Below are 21662 nucleotides of genomic sequence, written 5' to 3' on the forward strand. Positions count from 1 at the left end.
GCAGAAAGCTTAGACCAGGGGTGGCTAACCTTCCCACCATCTCTGACCATTGGCAATGCTAGCTGAGGATTTCTGAAATTTGAGTCCAGCAATGTATTGAGGGCCATAGGTTTCCCATCCCCTGTTCTAGTCTTTGGAATGCAAAAATTGAGTCTACTTTTGGTACATAATATATGTCTTCCAAGAGAGGTTAAGGTTTTTCATATGAGCATACATTTATTCTAGGGAATTTATTTATGATAGATTTGCATAAGGGCCTTTCATTTATATATATAAAATTCTTCATGTAATCTTTATTTTGTTGACAGGATTCTAATCATGTCTGATAAAAGTGAGCTGAAGGCTGAGCTGGAGCGTAAAAAACAACGCTTGGCCCAAATCAGAGAGGAGAAGAAGAGAAAAGAGGAAGAGCGAAAGAAAAAGGAAGTAAGAACTTTTCAAATTACATCTGTGAGATGATTGTATCCCAGCTTAATATATTGAGATAAATAAACAAAGGAGCTTTATTCACCTGCTTCACTCCTCCCTACATGTGAGGAGGCCAAGGTTTTGTTTAAGCTCACAGAAGCACATACATATAATGCTAAATTGTGGTTTAGCATTTGTGTGATCCAAGCATGTGTGTTACATGCTAAAAAAATCATTGAAAATAGCTTCATTCTTTTAACTGGATATTCATTAAAATGTATGTTATCTGATGACTATGTAGTGGATGAAAGATGACAGCTATGTGGCACGTTGGGTGAGGTAGAAGCTATCTGCATCTGTACTGTCATCATGAAGCTTGGCTTTGTACTCCAAGCATAGTCTTACTTCTGTCCTGTTCATAGACTGCTCCAGTAGCAGCTTAGTTTAGTAGCCATCAGGTTATGAGAACACTACCTGGCATGGCTCATCTTCCTGTAAGGGAAGGTTTTTCTCTAGCGGCATTACCAAAGGCAGTTCATTTATTCTTTGAGGCATTTTAATGCTGTGGTATGCTTGTGCAAGGGCATATGCATTCTGAAGTATTAAGATCGTAAAAAGAAAGAAAAAACTGTCCAGCATTCTTCTCTGGGATGGCTCAGTTGGTAGAGCCTGAGACACTTAATATCAGGGTTGTGGGTTTGAGGCCCATGTTGGGTAAAAGATTCTTGCATTAGAGTAGATGATCCTTGCAGTCCCTGCCAACTCTACAATTCTATGATACTCTTATTTTTTGTATTCCTCTGGCATGCCAATATTGGGTATGTACGGTGTAATTGGACCCTATGGTAATGATTTGGCAATACTGGAAAAATTTTAAAAATCCATATTTAAACCATTCTAATCAGTGTTGTACTATTTTTGGAATTAAAAAATCCATATTTAAACCATTCTAATCAGTGTTGTACTATTTTTGGAATTTTGGTGTACAAGCACAGGAAAACAGTTCAAAGTGGAAATATTTTGTTAAGACCCAAAGACGAGGACAGTATCTAAAATCGCCTTAAATCATTCTGGTTTAATCTTAAGTTTACTTTTTTATGTTTAGCAAAAAGTTGTAAATAAAATTAGTGTGTTATGGTTAGAATTTTGGATTAGAACCGAGAAGACTAAGATTTAAACTCCTGAACAGCTATACATTTCACCTGGCTGACGTTGAGCCATTTATTATCTCTCAGCTGAACTTGCCTCACAGGGTTTTTTAAAAAGGAAGGAGAGTGACATATGCCAGTTTGAGGCCCTTGGAGAAAAGATGCCTTATATATGTATTAAATAAAAATAAGAATGCAGTGCCATTTTAGTACTTTCTTGATCTTTAGCCAGTTACTTTGCAGTCTTCATATACTGGGAAATTGGAAGTTGGTACAAACACTGCCTTAAGTGCACAATTGGCAGAGATGATGTGTAGGTTTTTGACAAGCAGCTGGTATGAATCTTGGCTCTATTTCAGCAAAGCATTTAAGACCTGCTGAAGTTAAGCTTTGATGAACCAACAATCTTGAATGTAACTTCTGTGTAGTTGAACTGTACAGTTGTCAGATATCTCAGAGCACTATGTGATTGAACAATCCAGATATGTCAATTAGAAGCTAAATTTTTTCTCAGTACAATGCAAGACTATGGTTACAGAAAAGTAGCTGGCCGTTTTCTAATGGTTCTGTTTGATACAACTCGCTTTTTGATAAATATATAATATCACAGATCTTTGAATTTGCATAAATCTCTGGAATGCAAAGGCTAACATCAATATCTTTAAAGTATTCACTAATGTTAAATGCCATAGCTGGCGATTAGGATTGAGACCATTTAGATGAGCTTTTTCTTGTAGATTTGGCATTAAAAAAGAAACAAACAACGTCCAGAAATCACAGAGTGGGGGTGGATTTTTTAAAAATATTGGCAGTTTTATATTTACTCATTAACATGGAAATCATATTTTTTCACACCTGCCACAGACTTGGTTGATATTTTCATTGAGCTATATCCTCCTGCCATTGACTGATTTTAGGGTAGACCCTTAGGCCATTTGTTGGTCTTCGGGAACTTGCTACAGTAATAAGCTTAAGTTCCTACCCCTATCCACATTTGCCTTGCTCTGTGTTGTGACCAAGAAATGGCTAGAGCTGGCACAATTCTTCCTCACTGACTATCAGTGAAATATAGATGCAATTAATATTACCTGTATCCCATTTCTATGAAATGAAGTAATTTTTCTTTTAAAACCTTTTCCTTGCACATAAAACAAGTGGTATGTGAAAGAATGCACTGTCACATAACTTGTTATTTTAAAATATATATATATAGACTGATCAGAAGAAAGAAGCTCTTCCTGTGCAAGATGAGTCTGACCTTGAAAAGAAGAGACGGGAAGCTGAAGCCTTGCTTCAGAGCATGGGTTTAACACCAGATGCTCCTATGGGTAAGAGTTATAAAGAAAATTTATCATGAATATCTCTCACCACCACCTTAGTGGTACTTGTATTAGCATGAAAGTTGTTACTCACATATGCATGTATCTGTTGTATGTTCATTATTGCCACAGCTTTTCTTGTGATGCTTCTCGTAACTTATTGCTTATATCTGATTTTAAATATGGCCATACACAGATAAGTATAATTTGATCATTTATTGTTACAATATTTGGAGCATAATCCCAGAGCTTTAAAATTGTCCTACAAAACTAAATGCTAAAGTATCAGAGATATGAAAGTAATATGAAGGCATCCAAAGCTGGATTTGTTTAATTTATTCACACTATATTTCTAAAATATAAAAAATGTAATGTATGGATTGGGTGCAGGGTTCCCCAGAGAGGGAAGAATGGTGGCGGTGGCTTTTTTTTGTCCATTTCTCCCTTTGCCCAGTACCCTCCCATGACACTTCCCATGATGTTCCGGAGGGTCTCCTGGCCTGGCAGAACAGTTCTGCTGGGTGAAATTGGAGGAAATTGCCTCTTTCCTTCCTCTTATGGGAGTATCCCATGAGTGGAGTTCTGCTTGTGGGAATTCAAGATTCAAGCCAACGTTTCTGTTATTTCTTAAAGTACCCTTTAAAAAAGTGTTCAAGCAGGATGTCTTAAACTATCTGAGGATTTAGCAAGTAGAAACAGGAATATCTTCCTAAACCGAACATATATTTGTAGTTAATATTACAGATGCCATAATGCTTAAAGGAGAGTATTTTCAAAGTACTTCTAGTAATTTTCCTTTTAAGTTGCTAAAACTTTTAATGGTTCCTTTTAAGCTATCTGTAGGCATATAAAAAGGAGACGATAACTCTGCCACAAGGGGGCATTGCAACATTACAAGAGATTAGATAAAAAGCCTACCCTGCATAGACTTGTTACTTTTTCAGTTCTTCTCTTGGAATAGGGCAGCTTCCTAACCAGTACAAAATAAACATTTTCTCAGCATATACCTTCCTTCGGCATCAAACACTAAGAGCCAGTATTTCCCAAACACAACATCCATCCTTTTGCCTTGTCGGCAAACGAAAAGGCGCCTCTTCTGTGGCCCAGATGGGTTGGTGATCCTTAAGGGCTGCATACTCTGGCAGAAGATTGTGAGGGGCCCAGTATCCCCTGGTCCTTGATCCTCCTGAAGTCTTCGATCCATCACTCCGTCAGTGAACATCAGGAGGGAGGGGGATGAATTGCCATTCAGAATGGCATATGACCCATGGAACACCCACGTGCCACACTTATCTGCTTTGGTGATGTAATTCTTGGGCAGCAGTCCATAGCACCCTGTCACAAGCGAAGTGCCATAAATCCAGCCTGTGCTGGTGGTGACCTGCTCCACAGGAGACATGAAGTCCCTTGGGACAAGCTCCAGCTCATCATCGTTCTGCGGGGTGTATGGATAGATCACCTGGAAGGTCTCATGACTGGCAAATCTAAGATCCCAGGAGAATATTGCAGCCACCCAGTCGCAGCCCAGCTTGACATCTATGCTCTGAGCTAACTTCTCAAGCATCGGCAAGGGGCTGGCTTGGAAGTGATAGGCCAGTGTGCCGTGGAGCTGCTTCTTGTGGGGTTCCACATGAACATCGGCTTTAGAAGTGGCTTCCATAGCGAAGTCTGCAGCAAATTTATTGAGGACCTCGGCGCTATCCTCCTTGACAATGTCATTCCTTGGATCTGATTCCTTGACTCCTTGGATGTGAGGGCAATCTGGCTGCGACATAAACATTTTTAGTGCAGTAGTATAACTGAGGCAGCCTCCTTTTATTTATGTCTACTTTTCAAGCTAATGTATTTCCAAATACCTAATAGCCTTTAACACTGCTTGATGGGAATATTTTGAAAAGGAAAAGACACTAGGAGAACTTGGTAGCCATACTTTTATCAAATATAACTTCATTGGCCCTTTTGTTGGAAACTGCTTCCAAAATTTCAGGGCTGGTGGTGCAGGAAGGGCCTTAATCTTTGGTGCTCCTGTGAAGATTATAATGTTTGGCACTGGATCGTAACTGACCATACTATTTTATGCACAGGAGTAAGTCCTATTTTGTTCAGTTGGGCTTAGTCACCAGTTTTGTTATGCTTTGATCATTTTGATTTAATGTTTGAATTGGCAAACTCTCCTTGTTCAAAAAACGATGAGCTAATTTTATTATTTATTTATTTATTTATTTTATTAATCGGCTACTAATTCAGCTTAAGTAGAGTATGTTCAGTTTTGCTTCATTAACAGACCAGTTCTAATTGTATTTATGAGGTAAATAGTAATAGACTTCTGAGGAGGTAGAACAGATTAAACCACTTCAGACTATAGGTGAGTGATCACATTTTAAAAATACTTCCCGATCATTAAAGGGAAAGACATGCAGATGGAAAGCACCCACACTGTGGAGTGGTCTGAACAGCAGGGAAATTCTTGCATAGAGGAGCATTTAAAATTCATGGGTTGTGCCCAAGTTGTTCTGTTCATGCAAGGAATTTCACTTGTGCAGTAGAAGACTCCCTCCACAAAATAATCGGCTTTAGGGGTCCAACTTTCTGGAGCAGACTTGGGAGCGTGAGGTGCATGTGGGGAGAGGAGTTGGAAGAGAATTTTTGTTGTACAAGTGGAAGTCGTTGTGTGAATGTGATAACATTTTTGGGCACAACTCCATGTTTCCGATCTGTTGTCTGCAGTGGTTTAAAATCTATTCTGCCACTCTCTACTCTGGCTCAGGTCTCACTGAATTGGAAGCTATTTGCTTCCTAATCAATATTACATGTAAACTACTTTATTGGAGGAAATACTATAGTTTCCTCTAATAGAAAAAGGCACCTACAATATTTGAAGGTTCTAAACCAGAGCTTTCGAAACCTTTCGTGTTGATGACACACTTTTTAGACATGCATCATTTCATGACACAGTAATTCAGTTTTACTAGCAAACAGGAGGTTAAACTAACCACTTTCCAGCTGCCCTGGAAGGAGTGTGGGGAGCTTTTGCGCGACACACCTACACACACTGTCGCAACATACAGTTTGGAAAGCTCTGTTCTAAACCATCATACTGTTTAACAACCAATAGATGGCAGTAGCAACTAGTTAAAAACATAACAAAGAACTTGATTCAGCATGCCCCTCTTAGAATAATCAAATAATGGGTTGTGTCTGTCTCCAGGACTAAGTGTTAGTGCATATTCTTTTAAAATAACATGAAAATAGCAGTTCATTAAAAAAACAATGTTTTGATTTTACTAGTCCTATAGAAGGATTAATGTGTTTTATTAAAAATACTTTTCCATTTCCAAAGCTTATATTTTCATATTTTGAAGACACTGAGTGGTGGCAAATAGCAAGGCATATGATTTTTAATATAGTGCTGTAGGATAAGACATTCTGTCCTTCCCCTTTCTGAAAATATTTCTTATAATCAGCAATTATATCTGCAATTGGAACACTTTTAATTCCTTTGTATAATTCAAATAAGAATTCGGTATATCAGTTCAGCTGCATCAGCATAATGTTTATTGATTGACTGGCTTTTGAGTTTCCCTTTCCCAATCAGAACTGCCTGAGATTTACCATGTGGGTTATGGGAGATGGGGGGAAAACTTTATTTGTCAATGCCACCTTCCCTTTCTATTTTGGAGGGTCCCCAAATCCTCCAGAGTAGCTTTTCTGGGGTCAACAAAACAAAGAACGAATCTGAAAATTCCCTCTCCTTCCTCCAGCAGAAGCATCCTGTAAGCTGAATTCTTCTCATGGAAACTCTGAATCCAGCTCAATACATACTCCCATTTATCCTCAGTGAAAACAAAATTACTTATTGTGGGGATATTTGGCTCTGAAAAATGCAGATCTGGATAAAAACCAATGTAGAGACTTTAAAACTTGTACATCTTTATTGGATGTTGCACAAGTATAATTAATTGATAGGCACATGTTTTAGGTTGCATGCTGCTGCTTCTCATTTACCATTCCAGTTGCACTAAATTTGTATCACAAAATGTTGTAAACAAACTTCCTTTGAGGTGAGGCTTTTAAAAAATATAATGTTAAGAAATCGAGGTTTAGCTGAATAGAACAAACTGTTTTCAGTAAATAATTACAAGTTTAAAACACTGTGTTTTGGAGAAGAGCTTGTTTTATGACTCCTCACCCCCACTCCAATAATAATTGGTATTATAAGATATAACAACCCCAAATTCATTGTGTAAATTTTAATAACATATTTCAGTTTCTGAATAACAGTTTTTTAGGAAAGTATTAAATTGTAGAATCCTTATTTTCCCAGCATTTTGTATAAAGTATACTTGCTACATAACCCCAAAATGCATTAAATGCTAAAAACTGCATGAGTCTCCAGCATGATATGTTAACATTGTCTTTTCCCCTTTTTTCTATTATTCATTTTCATCCATTTTATTTTATTTTTTGTTTACCATCACTTTTTTAATGCTTCCATGTTAAATTAATTTGGAAACATCCTAAGCTGTGCAACCTCTGCGACTAGTAACAGCGGATACCTGTCTGTTTCACTATTTAGTCCCTCCTCCTATGTCTCCATCTTCGAAATCTGTGAGCACACCAAGTGAGGCTGGAAGCCAAGATTCTGGTGATGGTGCTGTTGGTTCTAGGTATGTTTTCTTAAAGGTTTTCGGATTAAATATGTTGGGATCTCAAAAGTGCAGTACAGTATTAAAATTGAAAAGTGTTAACGTTACTGAAAAAATAATTTTCTGCTTTAAAAGTATGGCACAATCTCTCCAAACACGTCATAGGACCCAGCAGAACCCTCTCCTCAGCATGCCTTGTTCATTAAACAGAATGAGAGGCTGATGAGATTTTCTGTTTCCCCATCTAGCCTTCTCTTTCTAGCCCAGGTCTCTACTGAAGAACGTACTTTAAAGTTTACCAAAACTCTTGGATGAAATATTTGGTTACAGAGGAAGGGTTAGATGAGGAAGTGGGCAGTGTGCCAGCTTCTGGTTCTAAGTAATGAGCAATTTTCATATACTAAGAAGGGAGGGATTGTACCATATTTTTATTCTAAAATACTTTAATAAATCACATAGTTCACTTAGTCAGTGTTTATCCAATGCTGCACCCCAGTTCATTGTTTCTTGCTTCTTGTTTTTAAATTCAACTTATTACTCTGTATGCTCAAATATATCTCTCAGGAATGTTCTGATAGTTATTCATTTTACCCTGGGATTGCTATATCATCACTGGTGGGGGGTGCACACACGTACAGACATGCTTATGCGCTGAGCATTTGGTATTTTGAGCAGATGTCAAGATCATCAGTGCCATGAGTCAGGTTAAACTGGCCTACATTAGGGTGTAAATTATCTCCCTGAAGAGCCCAGTCTCTTCCTAAAAATCAGTATTGTGAGAATTTAGGATTGGCTTTCTTGACTGTATCCATGTACATGGAACATACAGTCTTAAGTTGAAACGGAAGTATCATTTCACTACTAGATATTGCCTCCTGGTGGGTCACCAGTAAGAGAAACTGTGTCATTCTGTATTAATTCATATGGTCATAGATAGCCTTAGTTTACCATCAACATGTGGTTGGGTGCAGTCATGTGCAGATGGAAATCACTTGTAGTGTAGTAGTTCAGTTGTGACTGTGGGCTTCATTTCTGCCATTTAAGAAACTTACTTTGTTTTGAAAAAAAGAAAAATGATGGTATATCTGACCTGAGCCCTCAAAATAGGGTAGAGTTCCACTTTCTATTGGAAAATAAGGAAGTGTATCTTTAGGTTAAGCACCTAGGGGACAGAACGTATACTTTGTAAATTCCACAATCATCTGGCAATGAGGGAGCCACAGTAGCACCAGTCCTTCATGTGCCAGAAGGATTGCATGAGAATTTCTGGATCATACAGGAGAAGCCCATCTGGTGGCTTCTCCTGTGTAGTTTGGGGATTCTCGTATTACATTTGGTGGGGCATAAAAGAGCAGCTGTGCTTCTGTGACTTCCCTGCCATGAGAATTATATGAATACCAAGTCTTCCATCATGGGCTTCACCCAATAAATGATGTTGATTAAGGGTTCTAGCCAACTGTGTCTGTGGATGGGTGGAACACAGTTTCATTCACACAGTGTGAATTCCACTTTCTCTCCTCACCCCTGGAGCCCCCTGCACTGCTCTGGAGAGTTGAGAAATCCTTCAGAGCAGATGCAGGAGGGGTGCAGGGGCCAGGAGAGGAAGGGGATGTTCTGTTCTGTGAGTTATCCAGTGGTTGTGCAAGTGGAAGAAATCTTGTACCTATACCTATATGTATGTATGTGTTGGTTGGACCACTGGAGTTAGCCTGGTCCTAGGGGGTTAAGAGTTATCTCCAGATGTACCGTATTTTTCGCTCTATAAGACGCACCAGACCACAAGACGCACCTAGTTTTTGAAGGAGGAAAAAAAGGAAAAAAATATTCTGAATCTCAGAAGCCAGAACAGCAAGAGGGATCGCTGCGCAGTGAAAGCAGCAATCCCTCTTGCTGTTCTGGCTTCTGGGATAGCTGCGCAGCCTGCATTCGCTCCATAAGACGCACACACATTTCCCCTTACTTTTTAGGAGGGAAAAAGTGAGTCTTATAGAGCAAAAAATACAGTATGTTCTTCCATACAAAGCTGCCTGAGTCCTAAGATTGCCTTCAGATGCCCTGTTCTCCATCCTTCCAGCAGCAGGGCCTTTTTGGCTATGGTACCAAAACTAGAATTTCCTCCCTGGGAAAACCATTAGGTTCCCTTTTGTCTGCTTTAGGCAAGTTTTGAAGATCTATTCATTCAGGTGAATTTTTAATGCTAGCGCTCTGCTATTTTGTAAACTTGTTATTCTTTTGTTGCACTTCTACATTATTAATATTTTGTTGGATTGCTGGTGATTTTATTTTTGTGTGCTGCTTTGGTGCATCCTGTTGTAGAAAAGAGGGGTATGAATTAAATTTAATAAATAATTGGAGTAATGAATTTATAGTGAACAGTAGACCAGTTATTTTAATGCAAAATCTATCTGAAATGATTTTCGAGTTTCATGAAAGCAACTTAATTACTTATCAAAAGACAAACTTCTTTATTCAGAATTTTGAATGTGGTTAGTCATTAGAACGTCTGATATGTGTGTTTATTTATATTTGCTTTGCTTTTCTAGCATTCTAGCATTTTCTAGCATTCTAGTAGGCCACAAGACTAAAATGTATACAATTTTATTTATGTAGGTTAAAGCTAATGCTTGGTATGTTGCTCTATATACTATATAGTTGCAACTTGAAATATTTCCTAAATGGTTGTTGTCTTAAACCTACTTACAAGAAAGTAAATCTCAAATTCAGCAGACTTACTTCTGAGTAAACATAGTTAGGACTGCACTGCTTAACTTGCTGAATGCTGCAACATTGACTGTCTTGAGTTGGCTTTAAATTAAATGACATAAGCCCAAGGCAGTGCTTAACCCATAATTATAGCAATGTCACATCTTGGAAACACTAGCAGCAGTATATCCCAGTGGAAAAGCGCTTTTTCCTGCACCCAAAGGTTTATGTGTTGACTCATTTCCTTTACCAATATGACAATTTCCTGAACATATTTAATGCTTCGGGCAAGATCACAGTATGTTAACAAACTGGATCTCGGGTGACACCACTAAATCTATGTAGCTGTATAGTGTTAATAAACTCTTAAGATAAGTCAAAGCTTATCCTTGACTGAATGCATCTCTAAATACAGGGGCTGTCACCTATTTAAAGAAGTGTTAGGTGATTAATTGTATAACTTTTAAATTTGCATACATTTGCATGCGTATAAAAGATCTGAGGGTAAAGAACCCTGCTCTTTGTTAGGACCTGATGCAACACATTCACATCTATCTAAGAAAAGCCATTTCTTCCGTGTGGTAAATAAGGGGGCGTGTCTTCTAAGGAAATACCTTCCTTCCACAGGTGTTGCATTAAAATCTTATATTTAAATTAAAAACAATTACACTTTTTAAAACCTCAGTTTTAGCCGAGTAAAAAGGTTTTAATCAGTCTTACGGATTGATCAACTGAATGCTGTCGCTCTACTAATTGTTCTGAACTGTATGTTTCTATTTTAATTGGTATGATGCATGTATTGTAGTTGCTCTGAATGTCCACTCAATTTCCACTAACTGATATTTCTGGCACTTTTAAAATATCTGAAGCCATGATATTATTGTAGCTTCCAATAGCTTTTAACATTTAATAGAATGTATTTGCTTCACTAATCTCTGGCCTTTTTTGCTAATGCTGCATGGTTGTTCTTCAACCTGTGTTGTCAGGACGCTGCATTGGGATACTGATCCATCAGTTCTACAGCTTCACTCTGATTCCGATCTGGGGTATAGCAGAGATTTTTTTTTATCTTCCATCTTTGTTGTAATGATTGTCTTTTATATAAGCCAAATTATTTCACGTCTTAAAATATAATATGTAAAACAATTTTAGCTATGTGTTTAAGGTTGCATCCAGATCATTAAGTGAAAGTGATGTATGATGTGCAGTTTATTGATCATCAGCTTCCACAAACAGTATGTTAAACCGGAAAAAGGTTTTGTGTTTGGGGAGAGCTGTTCTTTATATGACTGAACAAATTTGATCTGGCGCATGTACATTTCTGGATTGCAACCTCTGAATTTATATTCAGCATCTTAATGCAACTAATTTTCTAAAGACTTTTAATTTACTAATATACTAAATATTCTCGTAATTACTATTTTTAAATGACTTTATGACATCCATGTCAAGTCGTTAGTCATGAATGCTTTGTCTAAGTCTACATACCTTTGATAAAGCAATAATACTGGTCTTACAGGATTATTGAGATAATGTATGTGGCTTGCTTTGGGCACTTTGGGGGGAAAATATGTTGTATTTTTATAAAACAGGGAAGAGGGCCAGTAATTTTGGGGGTTTGCCTTACTCATTGAGTGAAAACATAGGCGTTAATGTACATATATCTAGATCAGGGGTGGCTAGCCCATAGGCTGGATCAAGTGCTCCAAAATTTTTGGCAGTGAAAGTAAGTTTTAAAGTAGACTCAGAGCTGGACCTTGGATAGAGAGCTCCTTGAGGAGGGATGCAAATTATTCCCTCCACACAATCAGATTGGTCATTTGATGACCTGGGAAGGAGCAGTAACCTTCCTCAACTAGTCTGCACAGATCAGATGAGAAGGAGGGACTGTGTGCTGGTTTGCATGTGAGAGGTGCTTGCAAGTGTGGGGTGACTGTACTCTCTTGGCCATACACACCACTGGCATGCAGCCCCTGGAAGGTTGGTCAAGGGTGAATATGACCCTTAGCCAAAAAAGGTTAGCCACTCCTGATCTCGGTCAAATAGTTCCCTGGGAATTTTGCCAATTGGTGATTGCTGAGGTATTGCAACATATTGTTTTCTTAACTGCATTATATTATATCAAGATGGTAACACAGTTTTCTGCAAGTTAAATTGCAGTTGTGTTGCGTTGGCACAGAATTCACACATTTTACATTGGCTTGGTCCAGAGGCATGCTGTTCAAATGAAGTGGGCAGAATGTGGCTTTCCCATCCCTAAAAAGCTTCTCATGGGGGCTGGAGTACACTACTGAATGGAGTGGACTGCAGCACGGGAATCTGAGGAGGTTCCAACTGTTGTTTATGGCGGAAATTTGTTTAAAACTCAGTGCATACCAGTTATATGGGCTAGCGTTTCTGCCATCTGAAAAAGCAGCATAACAAACAAATCAGTTTCTTGACATTTTATTTACTTTCCTTTGTTTCCCCTTCTGTGCTGGCTTTTTATTTTAAAAGAAAAAGATGTATAATTCAGCAATCGTTAAATTTAATACTTGTTATATAGAGATGATGGATTGTCTGACTTTCCACAAATTTATTCGATGTAAGTTGCATGAATTGTAGTTGCATTATAACTTTCTCCATCATTTTTTTTTAGACGTGGACCTATTAAACTTGCAATGTCCAAAATTACACAAGTTGACTTTCCTCCTCGAGAAATGGTCACATACACAAAGGAGACCCAAACACCAGTTATGACTCAGCCAAAAGAAGGTGAATATGACTTACTCTTCCTATTCCTTTGTTTTAAAAACCCCACATGAAGAGGGTGAGATGGGTTATGCCACAGGGGAAAATTCCAAAACTTATTTTGTGAAAATGCAGGAATAGAAATGTTTGCAGGACAAGAAATTACTATTTTTGCATGTGACTTTGGGGTTTGATAGAATACTGGCTTATTCGTTAGATGGTCTGTTCCTTAACTCTACAAGTTGCATCCAGATTTGGGACTTTTTTTGGCTCCATGGACTAAATCCTAATCAAAATTTATTCTCATGGGCCAGAATTGACAGGTGTGCAGGGCTGCTCACTTGTAAATCACCTGGTGTCACAATGTTGTTAGGTGATCGAGCCATTTGAAGTTCTGAAGTTAGGGCTGTGAAAACCTGATCCAGAGAGTTGAAGGAGGAGAATCTTTCAAGAACAGTGCGAGGGGCTGTAATAGGAAAGAGCACTTGGTGAAAATCACTGATCCACCATCTTCCTCCAGCAAGGAGTCTCCACTGGATCCTGGTTTCCTATGAGCAGAATGAGCCCTTCCAATTGTGGAGGACACATCTGGATCCGGTCCTACTTATTTTAACGACGTTCTCTTTTATCAATTAAAATATATCCTTCAAAGATGAATAATACTTTCTGTTTCTTTTACATAAGGTGTAAACAGTGGAACTAATTATGATAACGAATGCAAAGAAGGCAATTACATATAACAGTGAGAGCCAGGCACTGTGACTTTTCTGAAGCTCTTGTTACAATGCAGTGTTCGAAACTCCCATTGTTCTAGGCGCATTTTTTGACAGGGAATTTCATTAGCGCAAGCAGTTTCTGAGCTGTGGGCGCAATACTGTGTCTAAGATTTCAGATTAAAAGGAGGACTTTTTTCTGCCTCACCACTTCCAGCTACTCTCTGGAGAAGAGACCCTCTTAATAATATTTGGGGGTGAGCATGGGAAGGACTAGACCATGTGAAAAATGAACATAATATTTTAGCTGCAGATCATTCCTTTTCAGCTTTGTATTGTTATAAAAAAGCACACCTAGACGTTCTGTTGTTTCGCCAATAACCTAGGTTTAAGGTGCCATTTAGCTCCTAGCTTTCATATCTCATTTTCTAATGCTGTTACAGTGCCTCTGGGAGCCTAATGGACAAGCCAAATGCTAAATTGAACAGTGCGTTTCTTCTTTGGCAATGGGAAATGCTGCAGCAAAAACTAGAAAGTATCAAAACTCTTTAAGTTCATATGGTCCTTGCCTGTGCATACACATGACTTTGGCTCAAGCCTTGTATGGCTGTGACAACATGAGGAACGGAGGAACAGAAAAGTGTATTTGCTAGTCTGTTTGGCTATATAATTCAAGGAATAAAAGTTTCTGCTGTATATCCACAGTCTTTGATGCCCTGTCTTTTAGTTCAAAGAATTTACAAAGTGAGTTTTAATGAAAGGAAACATACTTAGGATTTCAGCTTTAAAAGAAGACAGGCTAGCTCAAACTGCATCTGTAGAAAATGTTGATTAATGAAGATACTTCTATAGTTTTGACTTCATTTGGTTCTGTAGCTAGAGTTTTCATTTAGAGGTATAAGGTCATGTGCTTTCTCCATCATTGAGACATCTGCTTAATTGGGTGCAGTTTAATTCCATGATGATAGTTTTCTTCTGCTTGTCTCATGTGAGCAGATCTGACTTGAGTATATGAATACCAGGAGTGATGGTTCGTTTTCTTTTTCATGAAGTTGAGTTTGGCTGAAGTAGTTTTCAGTCAGAATTACAAATGAAATTGAACCTTGGCCATGCTGTAATTTCATGCAAAAACAAACAAATTGTGCAAATGTCCACCCTTAGAGGTTACAGATGGGACATGGTACTATCTCTCTTTATCTTCCATAGAAAACCTAGGAAGCAGCATTGGTGCATTAAGATGTGCATCGTGCCTAGTGCGTGGGAACTTGTAGAATTGGGTACAAAAGTAAAGATCCATCTCTTTCTGGAATCTGAAAATGATTAGAAAAGTCATGGAGGATAGGTTCATTAGTGATCATCTCATGCTCAGTGTTCGTTCGTATGTCTGTGACTGTTGGATGCCAGAAATGAACAACTGGAGAGAAATCACTCCATAATTGCTCTATTCTATACACATCCTCAAGCATCCATTTCTAGACACCGTTGGAGACAGAATGTTGGGCAGATGGGCTATTGGTCTAGCCCAGTATGACAATACTTATGTTCTTAACCACAGCCTGTCCATCTAATTCTTCTTAGAGTGCTCCCACAGTAAAATAACATTTCTGGATAGAATACTGTGTGTTAACCGAAACTTGCGTATCTTCTTCCAGCTATGTGCTTTTGAAATAGGATTCAGTAATCCCAGAATATGAGCAAACAATTCCAAAGCAATGAGAGAATAAAAGGTGGCGCAGATACTTGTTTCTCTTAATTGCCAGTGCCAAGTTCAGTTGTAGAATAGTCAAGTGAGCTCAATATACAGTATAGTATAACGTTGATCTGCTCCCAATCCATCTTTCTGCTGTTTGCTTTGAACTGAAAAGTACATAAGGGATACATGTCCAGGTTACGATAGTCACTAGAGATTTGGGTGTTGATGTTTATCTTTGGGGAATACAGAGTGACTTCAGATGGCCTGCCAGTTATTCATTAATATCAGTAAGAGTCAGATACTGTTGATTGAAAACCTGTAGTTGTTTCCTTACAGTGTTACTGATGGGTGTCACTGTCAGTACTTTGATGTTCAGAACTTCTAAAATAATGAGAGAAGAAAGAAAATAAGGCAAATTGTGCTGCTCTTTACATCCATATTAAGCAATACAGTTCAGATTCAACAACTTTTCTCACCATCACTGAGACACTGCGGCAGAGAATGTTTTTCTGTTAAGGGCTGCTTAATCTGGTAGCAGGGACCAGAGCCAGAAATGGATAGAGTTTGTTTCATTGCAGGATTCCATAATGCGCTCTCTGTCTCTGTATCACTGTCTGGAAGGCTGCAGGTTCCCCATTGCTATTTCTGATTTAAAAAATAAAATCATGTTTTGATATTGTCAAACTTTGTATGTCTTAGCTATAAGAATTCAATATGTGGGTTCCCAGATGCTTGTGTAATAAAAATAATGTCTGAACAGCACAACACTTCCCAAGTGGAACTGTTTTTAAGAGATATTTTTGACTTCGTACCTGCCTAAAATATAAAATGAAATACAGATGGCAAATGTGATCTGAAGACACCTTCAGCTTAACAAAAGCCACCCATTTCACAGATGATTTAACTTTGATTAACCTACTCTGCAGCAACAGATTACACAGGCAACTGGAACTTCACTCTTGAGTGTTATTGCTGGGTGCTGTCTAATTTACAGCCCTGCTTTTCTTTCCATCTCGCCAAAATACATCACAATTTTGATGTTAACGCAAAGTAAGAATTCACTGGTTCATTAAACTTGAATTTACCATTCATTGACAAGGGATTTGGCATTTTAAGAAGTAACTACTACTTTTACACATATTTAATGCTTGCCTTATAACCTTAGATCCTCTGTCAAGGGAAAAACACAGAATTAACCACTTAGCATAGTGTAATGAATATTCATCAATAAAATGATTTGACATACAGCTCCACTTCTCATTGTTATGTTCTTATGTGGCTATTAAAAGTTTTTAGTGAAAGGTTTAAAAGAATATGAAATAATCTTAGATAGGGAATAATAAATAGGCTAAAATAACAAAAGAAGTGAGGCTGGAAATAGGAACTCCTCTTCTTGAGAATTCGACTTGAACAAAATCCAGAATGAGTACAGCTGCCCTTGTCATCTAGTAGATGAAGAATGGTCTACTCTATTTAGTGCAGTCATACTTTAATTCATACATTGACCTAGTTTGCATGTCACATTAAACCATAGTTTAAAATGACTGTTGATTCATATAAATGAGCAACATCCTAGTGCGCCCTCCTCAGAAGTTCCCCACCCCACCTCTTGTGTCTCTAAATGAAACAAGTCAAAGTCTGGCATCCATTTCTTCTGAAATTGGGTGTTCATGGTTTGCTTGGAAGAAGAATGAGCCCAGGTTCAGATAACATGACATTCTAGACTCTGGTGCATTAAGAGCTTCTGAGCAGCCTGCACTAGCTAGCCTGTGGCCCTTCAGATGTTGTGGACTAAAACTCCTTATTGGCTCCGGACAGCTTGACTAATGGTCAGGTATTGTGGAGTTGTAGCCCAGCAGCATGTGGGGCAGCACCCAGGATAGCCACCCCTTTTAAATGATTGTTTACCGCTGGCATCTTGTATGCCACCTTCCGGCAACTCCTGCAGCCAAGCTGGTGCCAACATACTGCTCTGCTTTCCTTTGGACCACATCAGTGATGCCGAGAGGTCTTGTTTTCTGGGCAGCCTAGGACTTCAATTTACGCTGTCCAGGCTTGCACCCCAGAAGGTGACTACGGTGCTGCTAACACAGCAAAAATAACGCAGGATGCAGCAGTTACAAGTTACTGGTCTCTGTAGCCACAACAGGCACTGTGATTCTCCAGCAGTTTGACTTCACCCCCAGAAGCGCACTCCATTGTCTCTTGAGATAGACGGATGCCAACCAGAAAAGAATGTGGAATAGCCAACATGGTAACATCCAGGTATTTTGGACTGCAATTCCCAAGGTGCCTGACTATTTGTCATGCTGGCAAGGGCTAATGGGAGTTATAGTCCACAACTTTTGGAGGGCACAACTTTAGCTACCCCTTGCTTAATGTGTCGTGCAAACTGGGCTGTCATACTGTACTACTGTATTTGCAGCTGCTAATACACTGGATGTTAAAGAGGGGTGGCAAGTCTTGGTCATTACGAGATTGCCTTCCCAGATAATATGCTTTTGGGGGAATGTATGTTAGTGTGAAGAAATAGTTTGGTTGTACAGCTTTGGGTCTGTTTGCATAACCTGTTCACAATATGGTGGTTTTATTTTTGCCATCAGTGTGTTCACTGCTTTATGGAGTAACAAACAGAAAAGCAGTTCTTATACCTGAGGTGCCTACAATCTAAAATTCAACAACAGGGGAGGAGATGTAAGTAAGAATGAGGGTGGGAGGACATGTGCTCATGTACACGTATTTAAGCTTAGTTTTAGCAGCAATTTAAAGCTAAAGGTTGATCAAAAACCTTCACCAAAGAGTTGTATTTTGAGGCAAAGGTTGAATGAAGGGGGATGTGTGCTGTTACACAGATGTTATAGACAGAAAGAGTACCAAGAGAGAAGGCAAGCTTGTTTAAAGGACCAGTGACATTTGGATGACCATGCATGGCAGAGATGGAGAAGCAAAGGCAGTAGGCAGGGGTGTTTTGTAAGATGCGGGCAGATCAACAGAAGACTATGGATTGCCTGTTTTTTGTTTAAAAACATTGTTTATTACTACTTTCTAAAACATTTATTAGCCACTCTTCAGTCTTAGCTTGCAAAGTGGAATACAGCATTGGACATAAAATGCAGTAAATATAAGAAAATAACAATCACAAGTTGTAGGAGTTAAAAGTCCAGTGGAAAAGAAGGGCAGACAACATAGAATTCTTTGGCAAATAACTTTTCAGCAGGTGCAGAAAAGGTTGTAAAGACAGCACCCGAGCCTGCCTTGGAAAGGTTCCCCAGTTGAAAAGGCCTCCTCTCCCATTGCTACCTACCTAACTTCAGATATCAGAGGGATATGGAGCAGGTTCATGCAAGAGCAGGTGATCCTTGAAGTATGCTGTCAGACTCATTTTGCCATCAGCCCAAATGGAAAATAATAGTGACCCAACTCACAGGAGTCAGAGAATTACAGGATATGTGTGGCTGTTTTATCATTGCTTGCATTTTGCCCTTTACTATTTTGTTGGCGGGCCTGTTTGCTTTGAAAGTAAGTAATTTGTGTTGGATGCAGAAGATGGCAGGAAGCTGATGTGGGAATTTGAGGAGGTAATGGAAGAGGTGAATTACTTTGGCAGTAGACTCCTGGATAGAGTTGAGACGGCTGAAGCGGAATAATGGAAAGCCAGAGAGGACAAGGTTGCAGTAGTCAAGGCAAGAGAAACCTGGGGTGTGAACTAGACTTTTCATCAAAGGGGAAAGAATTTGGATGAATTCATGGAATCATAGAACTGTAGAGCTGGAAGGGACCACGAGGGTCATCTAGTCTAATCCCTTCAGTGGAGGAATATTTTGCCCAACATGGGGCTCCCACCCCTGAGATTAAGAAGTTCCTGCTCCACCAACTGAGCTATGCTCAGGTGTATCAAGTATGAGGGACCTGTTGTTAGACTCTAAATTCTATGATTTGGCTAATGGCAGGGGTGATGGGAGTTGTAGTCCATCACATCTGGAGGACCACAGGTTCTTCATCCCTGGTCTGCATTTTCGCAGTGCTGTACAGGAGAAGACAACTCAATTTGGCAAGTTAACTGATTATAGGGCGCAAAGGAGAGGCAGTGAGGAGTTTAAAATGTGATCCCCATTGTACCACTCACAAGGATATCTTTCACCGTGGTGAAAAATGGACAGAGGGGTCATCTCTGACATCATGTTGAGCTTCAGAGGCACTTGGAAAACAGTGGTTACTGCTTCCAAGTGCCTGAGGCTTAGTACAACACCAGGGAGAGTTTTATCCCCAAGTTGGGGAGGGCATTCATGGCAACCAGAAATTTGTTACTAGATGCTAAAGTCAGCTAAAGCTTGTAGACCAGCAGAAGGAATAATTGAAATCAATACTTCTACGCTGCAATGGTGGAATTACGGAATGAGTTGTATGTAGATAGCAGATTGAAGTGAAGTAATATTTCTGTTTCTATTTTGTTTGATATGAGTGTTAATAAAAACTAGGTTAAGGGAAAACTGTCTTCTGGCTACACTGTGGTTGGTTTGATTCCACTGCCAGTATGCTATTAAGTAATCTAATGTGACCATAATAGGGTGAAAGTTCCCTGTCATCTATATGGTGGCACATACGTACATCTAAAAATACGGTGTCTTAACTGGAGATGAGAAACTGCTCCAGTGCATCTAATGTATATTTAAGTAATTGCTGTTATAACATATCTAGCGCTGGAATGCAGCAATAGTAATTCCTAGAGACTGACAGCAAATGTGGAGTATTACGTGAGAATGAGTTTGGATCTTGTTTGCATAATATGTGCCATCTACGCTGAAAATGTGAAAAGGGAGGGGCAACTAGCGACAAGATCTCTTCTCTGTAATATTTGTAAAGGATGAGGTCACTTAGGCACTAAAGGGCTGACCATTTGCATTTAACAAGGATTTGACTTCTGTCACTGAAAATGGTACTTAGGAATCAGAGTGCTATGACAAAGCTGGGAGGCTGGAGTTTAATTTTAGTTTTATGGCATTAAAGCTTGAAACAACTTAGAAAGGGTGAGGGGAATGCATGCTTTGTAGTCTCAGTGGCATTGTTTGCCGCAGCAAGTCTGCATGCAAAGGAAAAAATCCATGCTTAATTCAACCAAATTATTTAATCCAATCATTGTCTTGTAATTTGCTATTTGCAGTGCTTCATCTATTAAATGAAAATTAAGCATTTATCAATTTTCCCTACACCAGTGCTTGGGGAGAAATCTTGTTTGAGGCACACGGCATAGAATCGCTCAGTTATCCAGTTTTCTGATTAATAGTCCATTGTATGTACAAATTCATCTTAAAAGGAGCAGTGTCTTTCTGTTTCTCTGTGTGATTATTTTGCCCAGAAAAGCTTTCATTTTTTTTAAGTAGCACAAAAGCTGTAATTGGCATGCTTTGTAAGGAAATGTCAATGTGCAAGAGAGTGGAGATCACTAAGAATTCTTTTACGCGTTCTTTCCCCTTTGCACCACCGCCTCCTCAGCAGGGTCACTGAGATCACTAGCTTTTCTTGAAATGGCCATTTTCACTGGCAGGTGCATTATACCCTGTATTTTCAGATTGTTTTTCCATTCTGAATGTTTGGCAGGTTGATTGCTCTGGCTGCATTGACGGAGAAAGGGCTGACAAATGCGGTTGGGCTGGCTGAAAAGACAGTGATTACTGTTTTCCTTTGTGGCTGATTGAGGCCCTTGAAAGGAAAGATTTTAACCTTCACCATTTGGTTCAGAAGTATGAGCATATATTGAAATCATTCATGCCATTTATCCTAGTTCTGTAAACTTGTCAGAACGTAAAAATCGCTCAATTTCATATAATGTGGGATTGGCATACGTCATTATCATTTTGATTAAGTTGGAGTTTGTATTATTGTGTGTTATATAGTGTCATTTAAAGCATTTGTTCCTTCAGGTATGGATATATTTTTATTGCCTAAACTAGGGAGTTGGGAAGGTTTTTTTCCTCTCCTAGATCTTGCTTCAGCCTATCACTATGTGTGTGGTTTGGCAGCTGGTAGGCCCTACAAGCTGTATTTTTGTTTGCAGGGTAAAGGCTTGTCTGTAGACCTCCTGGAGAGCTAGTAATTGCACAGGCTTGCCATTGGAGAAAAAACATGATTGGAAGCAGTCAGGCAGAAAAATGCTGTGCCATCCCATTGCCACCTCAGAGCAGGGAGAGACAATCCCAGCAGTACCATCTGGTTGCTGCTGTCTAGTCAGCTGGCCTGGCTGCTGGGACCAGAGCTTGGCAGCTGGTTCCCATCTCTTGACCAGTCTTCGTTTTTTTTTATCC

The 21662-nt window shown here is 39.1% G+C and overlaps 1 protein-coding gene across 8 annotated transcripts in view; it reads left to right on the top strand.

Moving 5' to 3' along the window:
- The window catches only part of DYNC1I2 (dynein cytoplasmic 1 intermediate chain 2), a 37344-nt gene that overhangs the window by 3763 nt on the left and 11919 nt on the right, over positions 1–21662 (top strand). For 2 of the 8 annotated variants that reach the window (XM_083629288.1, XM_083629287.1), the window contains exons 2-6: positions 309–426; positions 2770–2884; positions 7398–7542; positions 11211–11270; positions 12863–12978. In XM_083629288.1, the coding sequence (XP_083485414.1) occupies positions 319–426; positions 2770–2884; positions 7398–7542; positions 11211–11270; positions 12863–12978 (544 nt within the window). In that variant the 5' untranslated portion in view covers positions 309–318. Of the gene's footprint in view, positions 1–308; positions 427–2769; positions 2885–7397; positions 9264–9525; positions 11271–12862; positions 12979–21662 lie in introns of all 8 variants that reach the window. The other 6 variants (XM_083629289.1, XM_083629290.1, XM_083629292.1 and 3 more) reach the window with 4 other exon arrangements.

This window comes from Podarcis filfolensis (assembly GCF_964270895.1).
Source record: "Podarcis filfolensis genome assembly, chromosome: 1".
NCBI classification, from domain to species: Eukaryota; Metazoa; Chordata; class Lepidosauria; order Squamata; family Lacertidae; genus Podarcis; species Podarcis filfolensis.